The sequence below is a fragment of the Sitophilus oryzae genome, unplaced genomic scaffold (genome assembly GCF_002938485.1).
Source record: "Sitophilus oryzae breed Bouriz unplaced genomic scaffold, Soryzae_2.0 scaffold_1375_pilon_pilon, whole genome shotgun sequence".
NCBI classification, from domain to species: domain Eukaryota; kingdom Metazoa; phylum Arthropoda; class Insecta; order Coleoptera; family Curculionidae; genus Sitophilus; species Sitophilus oryzae.
This window is the reverse complement of record NW_022146032.1, coordinates 556,268-566,056: the sequence shown is the minus strand read 5'-3', so window position 1 is coordinate 566,056 and position 9,789 is coordinate 556,268. Positions and strand designations below refer to the sequence as shown.

General features: G+C 33.0%; 1 protein-coding gene across 1 annotated transcript in view; it reads left to right on the top strand.

Moving 5' to 3' along the window:
• Positions 1-2,954: 2,954 nt before the first annotated feature.
• LOC115875349 (dorsal-ventral patterning protein Sog-like) overlaps positions 2,955-9,789 on the top strand; it is a gene marked incomplete at its 5' end in the record, with an annotated part of 79,583 nt that continues 72,748 nt past the window's right edge. The window contains one exon of the mRNA XM_030890772.1: positions 2,955-3,084. Coding sequence (XP_030746632.1) covers positions 2,955-3,084 — 130 coding nt within the window. The remainder of the gene's footprint in view (positions 3,085-9,789) is intronic.

Below are 9,789 nucleotides of genomic sequence, written 5' to 3'. Positions count from 1 at the left end.
CCTATTCTCAGTTAATATAAAAAATAAAAACACAAAGACTACATTAAATGTTCAAACTGCTGCCCATTATTATCTAGACGAAGTTGGCACCGTCTCTCTGCACGCTGCCGCGCCGCTAACAGCATTTCGAATGTGTATGTTGGTTACACTTTGCAAAGCCACAACAAAACTATCTTGTAACTCTTCTAATGTTCTATTTGCATTTCGATAAATTTCGTTTTTCAGAAAGCTCCAGAAAAAGAAGTCCAAGGGAGTGATGTCAGGTGGCCTAGGTAGCTAGAATTAAACTATTTTCTGACCTTTTAAAAATGGCTAGGTTTGGTTGCTCGCGCTCAAAATACCGCTCAAAATATAAATCACTGCCATTTTCTTGTGTTTGTTAGACTCAATATAACATTCTAACATATTATATTTCTCAAAATTTTCAAATTTACTCATTTTTGTATTATTTAAAATACCCACACTTCAATCTGTTGAAATGAAATATCACGCATCCATCAAAGCTATGTCCCGATCACCATGACAACCGTTAACTTTGTTACTCGGCGCGGCCTACTACCAAGTTAGTTTGTGGTTGTAGTTAATAGTGAAAATAAATATAGAGTGTTATATATTTTTGAGAAGCCCATGCCAAGCTGAATCAGGAAATTTAAAAATATACAGGGGGTTCTATTTAAAAAAAAACAGAAGTATAGTTAATATCTAAAAAATATTTTTTTCGAAAAAAGTTTGACTACGCCACTGCATTCTACACAGAAAAGTGCCTTTAAAATGTATAATTCATTTTTGTGTAGTTGCTGAAGTAAACAAACTATCGAACATCTTCAAAAAGTACAAAATTTGAGAATCCCCCTGTAGCAGAAAAAAACACAGGGTGTAAAAAACAACTCTTCGATTAACCCTGTATAAGAGATCAAATACTATAGATTATAATAAACTGATTTTACGAATTAAAGTTGATTCATCTATATACAGTTTGCTAAAAAAAATCAAGGAAATAGGGTTAAAAATAAAAAAATATAACATTTTAAAGTTGACGAAAATTTTTTCCGTTGCGTTTTTTTGCATCTGAGTGTAATTTGCTATGATCTTGCACCATACGAGTCGAGTCAACTAACATTATCATTAAAAGCACCAGTTCCTAGCCGCAATTTGTACGTACGCGAGCAACGTTTAATTATAAATAAGTCATCGCATAGCGCTACACAATTTTATAATTGGTAGGAGTATAATAGCACCACTACAATAGAGACCGCTTTAGAGATGTTAATTTTGGTCTGACCTTTCCTAACATGCAGCCAAGCCGTTGCAGCAGACTATGCGTCTGGTTGCATACAATTCGCATAGTTTTGTTTCGAAAGGCGAACGAGTGGTATCTTTCAGATACACATGCAGATCTCATTTCCATAATTTTTTATTATGGAAATGAGAGTTATGGCTTTTAAAATATTGGCTTGAATTTTATACAAGGACAGCATATTTCTATAACTTTATACATTTTTGATGACTGTTTCTAGCATTAAAACGCTATTCAATGTCAGAAATTAATACATTTTCATGTTGTTTTACAATATAATTAACTAAGGATAAAGTACAAACCTACAGTACTTCAGAAAAATAAACAGAGATTTACAAAATCAAATACTAATCGCATATAGACAACTTAATAAATAGCTTCATCGGGGAGATAAATATGGATGCTAGAGACGGGGAATATTGGAGTAACTATTTTCCAGTGTGATACATGCCCATACGATTGAAAAAAACTGTTTTGAAGTTTGGAAAGCATGAAAATCGATACATTATCGATCGATGTTTTTGTAAACTAGTCTAATAAATTTGAGAATACTCTCGCTAGATTTAAGTAGCAAATGTTATTCATCATCATCATTTTCAGGTTATTCAACATTGGCGTAATTAGGGGGGTGCCCGGTGGTGCCGGGCCCCCCCCAGGTACTGCTGGGCACCCCCCAGAGTAATCTTGAATTATGACTCTTGGCTACGGATTAATTTTTATTTGCTTGTGATGTAATAAAAATGAGGTTTTCTAGTTTTGTTTAGTTAATATTATTTTGTTGTGTTCAAAAAATATGTTACGAGAACACGGCTTTGATAACCAAGTCTATGAAATTTATTGATAGAGTAAATTCATGTAAAGGTTTCATTCAAAAAATGTGTTTTTTAAAATTATTCTTCATTTTTTAAAAAAACAAAAGCCCTCTAGGCCCCCCCTGGGTTCAACAACAGGCCCCCAGGCCCCCCAGGCTTTTTTTACGTAAAAAGCGTCGTAAATGTATATTTTTCTACTCAATAGTTTTATACAGGTACGGACGAAAAGTTATTACTTTTCAAGCCAGTTAAAAAACATCTAGGCGGTGCCCTCTACTAGTAGGAGTCATATTGACATCAAAATCAAATGTATCATGTCAAAAAACTCCCAGACACCAATTTTAATCCAAATATTGACGTTACCGCAAAAATTATTTGAAAAAAATCGAAATAAAAATGAAACTTCTACACCCTGTATCTCCGAAACTAAGCATTTTTGGACATACACCTATACGAACATTTTTACTTATTTTTATCTGCAGAATATGCTGCCGAAGTTTCCGGAATACAGTTCGGACCACCCTGTATATTCTTCTACTATTTTCAGTGTTGTGTTATATATTATTATGTCATTTCTGACTACTAGCTCGACAAACGAAAATGTTATTATTAAAAATATACACATATTAACTAAGTTAAACGTTTGATACATATAAAATACTTTATTTGAAGATATTAGCGTTTAAGATAGATTACTGAATAAATAACTCATTACAAATGATTTAATAACAAGTCAGTATAATATCGAGATAAATTTATATAGGAAACATTTAATCAAATTTATATTAATCAATATATTTAATATGTTCAACCATAAATATTCAACATTATAAAATTTAACCCAGAATATTAATCGATAATTTTGTTTCAGAGTGTGTGTTTGGAAAAGAAATTCGCGAGTTAGGCTCCAAATGGATACCAGATCTAGGACAACCAATAGGAATACTGTATTGTATGAGATGCGAATGTGTCCCGGTAAGTTAAAACATTTTATTTAAGAGCATATCATTTATTCTAAATACTACATATTATATTCCAAATACTTTTTATAGTTTAATTTTGTATGCCTCTTTTAATATTAGAGACAAGTACATCGTAGCAGTTTGTCTCAAAGTCCAAAGGGTATAATATATCGAAATTCTTCATTAACGCATGGAACAGCTAGATTCTGGAAACTATTTTTTCTTTGCTGCACTGTAGCATTAGGACTTATTGTCAGTCTTATTGTGCTTAGTAGTACCAGTGATTGTCAGAGGAAATGTATCACAGAAAAATCACACTACTCACACACTTCTGATGGTGTTATTAAAAACCTAAGTCTTTATTCTAACTTATTTTACGACTTACGACTATTCTCTGATATCTCAACATTTACAATGGGAGCGTTACCATACCACTCCACAAAGCAGCATATCTAATTAGTGTCTGTAATACGTAACGATGCGTTAATAGCTATGTTTTACATTGGATAATTGCTGTTATTAAATCTAAATAGCTTTTTTATTATATAAACAAGATAATAAAATATATGGAGCATTTCTTTAATTTTTTTATTGTTCCATCGCATGTCCCGTAAAATTCAAAACCGGTCAATTTTCCTTCAATTTAACAAACAACAATGCATCAAAAAAAGTGCTATATGGGGCCGAGCCTCCAGCATATTTTTTCCTACGTCTCACTATTTAAGTCAGTGATGTCATTGTCTCGAATTATCGGTCGGATTGTATTTAAGTCAATCAAAGGCGATTTTATTTGGATCACGTCTTAAGTACAATTGAAAAACAATTACGACTTGGATTTTTTATTCATTTTCAATTCGGATTACAGACCAGTTCGATCTCGCTTTCTTCCTGCCTCTTTGTCTACAGGGTGTAAATGTACACTCAGATGCAAAAAAAGCGCAACGGTGACATTTTTTTCAATTAAAGTGTTATATTTCTGTGTTATTTTTAGCTAGATTTCGTGATTTTTTTTAGCAAGCTGTATATAATTATACCAACTTTAATCTGTAAACTCAGTTTTTTATAAACTGAGTTTTTATATTTGGCATATTATGCAGGGTTAATTTTAGGCTGTTTGTTTTACCCTGACTTTAAAACACCCTGTGCAATAATTTCGTGTGTAAATTTTCCTAAAATACAATTTTACGGTGAAAACCATGTCTCCTGAATATTTTGTTTTTGATCGTGTCAATAGTTACGCCTTGGTTAATTTTTAAGAGCGAAATGAACTTGCCACCAACAATTTGCATTTTTTTTCAATTATCATTTCTTTTTAAAGTTATTTTTCAATATGACAAAGCGGTTTTGGTGGATTATTCTGAACTATATCTGTACTGTTTGGGAAATGCTTGGCAAGAGGGTTAGAGGCGTCAAGCAGTATCAGCTTCATTAAATGAATTTCGCTTGGTTCTTAAAAAGAATGGGAAAGCATAACGCTATATATGGTATATGCAGCCTCAATGACAGTATGAACGGACGCGTATACAGGCAGTTAGAGCAACCAAGGAGGCAATACAAAGTATTAGGTATATTTTTTGCGATTTTTTTTTTTTTTCTGTTTGTATACATGAGTATTAGCAGATGTTTTCTTTTAATATTTTTAGTTCTGTGATCGTTATTAATGTTTATTAAAACCAGGACTGTATCGTTAGTTTTAAACTTTTTTTAGTTACGACTTAATAGTCGCCAGAAACCATCTCCCTCATATTAAAGAATTACATTAATATGTAATGATTATTGGAAAATTACAAATTGATCGTGATCAGTTCATTTCGCTCTTAAAATTTACCAAAGCATGTATTGACATGAATCAAAAAAAATAAAATGCTCAGGAGTCATGGTTCTGACTATGACCAATATAAATTAGGAAAATTTACTCCTGAAATTATTGCACAGGGTGTGTTAAAGTTAGTGTAAAAAACAATTTCCGGATTAACCTTGCCAAATACTAAAGTTTATAAAAACTTAGTTTACAAAATTAAAGTTCATATAATTGTATAGTGCTAAAAAAAATCCATAAAATAGGGCTAAAACTAACAAAAAATATAAAACTTAGTTTACAAGTTAAAGTTCATATAATTATATAGTTTGCTAAAAAATCATAAAAATAGGGCTAAAACTAACAAAAATATAAAACTTTAAATTTGATCAAAAATTTCTCCGTTGTTTTTTTTGCATCTGAGTGTATATGAGCGAATAACTGAGATGACTAAGGAGATTTTCATATGACACTCTTCAATCTTAATCATTTTTATAAAGAGTTGTTCGATTATACTAGGCGAACCAAGATCACAGTATAAATCTTTGTACAAACACATTCACCAGACTTACAATGTAATGTAAGGGCGATCAACTCTGTAACCATCGGCATCGGTTCAAAGTTGGTCAAAGAATACCTCGAGAAGCTGCATAAATTAGGCAAAGAAAATAAAGTTCTCCTATCACTGGGTACCACCCCACAAAGGGATAGGATGGCAAATGAAAAGCAAAACGTTTTTAGCTAGAAAAGGAGCAAACACTTCACTAACTGAACCAGAACCGTTCTGCTTCTAAATATTGAAACCGTCTAAATATTGAAACTCCATGTGAAATTTCTCAGGACTTACCACCGAGAACTATCAAAGATTTTCATTAATTTAAGTAAGAATAATCTTCGGATTAACAGAACATTGCCTCCTCAATGTTGTTTATTAGATTGCTCAGTAGATCGAAGCTAAGAAACAACGGCGAATGCACGTTCTGTCGGCAAAATGGGGAAACTGGAGAACACTTCATCACTGAGTGCGCCGAGACGACAACCATTCTTGTCATAAACTTTGTGTATTTTGACTGATATCGGAGATGGAGAACTAACCTCTGCAAAACGGCTTTAGGATACTGGCTTTTGTCAAAAAACTTGAGGCTGTAAGCGATAAGTTATAATTCAAAAAAGGGTGGCACGATCGTCAAACTAAGTCGGTAGGCCAGTTTGAGCCGTCCAAAATACGACTTCAGTACATGACAGGCCAAATATAGCTTGTATATTATATACGGCTTGTATGGGGAGCTACTATAAAATTTGGATTACCATGTATAAGCAAATTACTTTGTATAGGAACGCCCAATCGAAAAATATGGATATGAAATATATAAAAAAATTATTATCTAAAAATTTAAGAGAGGAATCACCACATAACTTTTTAATATACTTGTTCAATAACACCCTGTATATTGGGCCGAGAAAATTGTTGCTTTTTCTGAAGGAATTGCTCGATCAAATAAGTATTAAATTATATATGAGAGGGCAATTGTATAATACACGGTGCCCCAATTAAATATTTTCCCACAATTGTTTTTCTCGGCCGAATGGAAAGTTGTACCGTATGATCAAATGAAAAAAAGATTGATACTATGGAACATTCACGAGTGATTTATCGCTGCATCGGAAATGACAAAATGACAGCGAAATTTCAATACTTAATCTGATTGTTAGTATGGCATTTGTGGAGCAAACGTTAGAATTTCAATCGTAAATATATATAGTAATTTTTTGGTGTCGCATTATAAACTTTGCTATTTTTTTTAATAAATCTATAGTATTATAATATTTTCACTTTTATATTTGTTGAATTTGTTGGATAGCTCTGCTGTTCACAGTTTTGATAAGAAGTCTGTCTAGGTTCCGGGGTACTGAAATCTAAAATGGAAAAGTTATCATAATTCAGAGGCACAAAAAGCTAAATAACTTATGTTACTCTCTAAAATGACTGATCAACCCGGACAAAGATATAGACACAAACAAATATAAAGAAAGTGCGTTTGAATTTCCGTGTTGACCGTACCGTTTAAACACTTGTAATGTATTCGGTATAGATATATTTTTTCAAAAATAATCTGCTCTTACTTCATTCTCATATTCAGCGGCGAAGCTTCCATTGATGCGGGTGATACGTCCCAATCCCTTCAAAACATTGTAATACGTTTTCATATAAAAAATCACTGAGATCTCCTATAATAAATTAAAATTCTTAGTAAATTTATTGAAATAATTTAATTCAATTTCAATTATTTGGTGTGTGTATTGGTCGAGCTTTATAGATAATGCTAAGACCTACGCTAAACGCTAAAAATAAAATATCTCTACAGTGCGATGATGCGACTGTCCACGTTACATCGAGAACACCATAAACGCGAGCCGGGGTCAGCGAACTTTCCGGCCACGATTACGTCTCCCGTTCGATGTTTTAGTCGATAGGTGACGCGGTTTTTTAAACACATTTCCTTTGCTGTATAAAATAGAAAATAATTATCGTTGCGTGTCGCGATGACCGCTTCTGAGTGTAGCTGTAAAATAGAAATAATTTTACAATCATTCTTCAGTTCTATGGTGTATTCAGAAAAAAATAACTATTGAAGAAGGACCTCCAAAGCATATTTTGAATATTAATGCTAAATTAAAATCGTGTATTCGTCATTTTAGTAAAAATGTTTATAAAACTGAACACTGGTTATGTGGTTGTAAGGCAGTTAATAACCTTTTTTGTTGTCCTTGTCTACTGTTTTATCTAACAGATACGTTCATAACTTTGTTTTATACCTAAATTCAATTATTTTCTTAAATTGGTTTGATTATTTTTTTAACCTGTGAGTCTAAAAAACTGTATTGTGTTGGTAAAGTGTTAATTGCAGTTATATACTTATTACATCCTCTTGTACTGACGCGACGCCACGCCGCTGCTCATATTCTTTAATTCTATTTAATGTTCCACAAAATGAATACACAAAAATGGCAGCATGTTGAATAGATGATGCAATTTGTTACTGTTTTGAAAATTTAATAAACATTCAGTTTTCATTTTAGTGGGTAATCCCAGGACTTTGGATTTAATATTCTCTGTTCACACTATTTAAATTATTACACACCCACTTTAATGATTATTCATGAATGTTTTATTCAAACCTATGCCAAGTACGACACTATTTTGTAAATATAGTTATTGTTAAAAACAGATTCTGACTGAAGTAATTTCGATAGTAGAAATTGTTACTGATCTAGGTCCTACAGAGTATAGTTGTATGTCCATCCGGAGGATCCCTGAGAGTGGCAATTGTGTCTGTCATTTTAATTCACAGGCAAATTTTATTTTCTGTTATTTTTTGAATGTCCAAATTTTCTGGAAATCTTGTTGGACTTACGTATATCATTTGTGAAATATATAATTGGTGTATCATGACATTACAAATTATGCATTATCATTAATTTATAATCAAAGATCTTATTAAATAAAGTGTTCCTTAAACGGATTTTTGTTTTTTTATGGAGTGGCTTTTGGTCTATTCCATTACTCCCTTTTCAGATCTATTGCGGTCTTCTGATCTCTAGATCGCATTCTCCAGTGGTACCTTTTTCAAAATGTCTTAAAGACTGAATCTTCTATAATATAGTCTTTTGTCGGTGGCTTATCATAGCGTAATACAAAGAACTGCACATTTGCCAGGCTATCGTAGTGGCATAGAATGCGTTTTGTCGTTTCTTGTTCTGATACAGTTACAGTTACACAATCTGCACAGTCTGATACAATGACAGAATCTGCACATGGATTCGCTTATACTACAGTTTATCGTCTGTCTTTGCTTATGCCGTAAAGTTTGGCGAGTTTTACTATCATTTGATTTTCATAAATTTAATGTTTCTGATTGATTTTAGAGCAGCATAGAAGATGTCTACCCTACGATCTCTGACGAGTTTATTTTTGGATTAAAGGTCGACTATTTCGCCACACTGAGACGGTAAACTAAAAAATAAAAAGTACATTTTCTGAAGTAATCCTTCGTTACGTGCGCTGGGAGTAAAATTTCAAAGTGACATAATACGCGAGAAGAAAAGTGGTAAGGACCGCCTTACCAAAAATCGTCCTATTTAAATGAAATTTGGTATGTCGATAGATTGGACCAAGGCCAACTTGACCATGTACGACACGTGTCACTGTGACAGTTAGTTTTGACGTAAGAAACAGTTGATGTCGTCCGATCGCGATCAAATTTGATAAGTAGGCTATGTGAGCGAATGTGCACACGGTTCTACCCTGCAAAGTTGGATACGACGCCGACGTTTCGTTTACATCTTCATCAGGGTAGGATTAAGGATTTGATATTGAAGAAAAATGTGGGTCGATTTCGGCATAATTGGGGACGGGTTACAGGATGACGCCCTCGGCGTTTCGAACCGCGCGATGCCTCTAAATGAACGAAATCATCAGAATTTTTCTTAATCATAGGGCGATTGGAACCAAACTCGTCACGTGGATAGAGGTACCCGATTGGAGTCCTCAGACAGACAGTCGGATAGACGACCATTTTAATACAAATTTGTGAAAGTGAATCAAATTATTTTTTAATTTTTAACTTATTACTTTTTCATCATTTCAACCTACACTTTTTCAAGCATGTCCTTCAAATCCGCCAATTTAATAGCTGTTAGTTAAATTTTACTTCAAATATGCGCACATAGTGCACACATATTTTTTTTTTGTAAAATGCAACTGTTCAGTTAGGTCGTCATTGACTTCAAGGAAATATATGCTAGGTATATAGTACCACCGCTGAGTTAATAGTTCCAAGTTACATATAAGCGTCACATAAACAAATATATGCCTTATCAGAAATCGTCGCCTTTCTGTATTTAAAGCCATTGCCAATT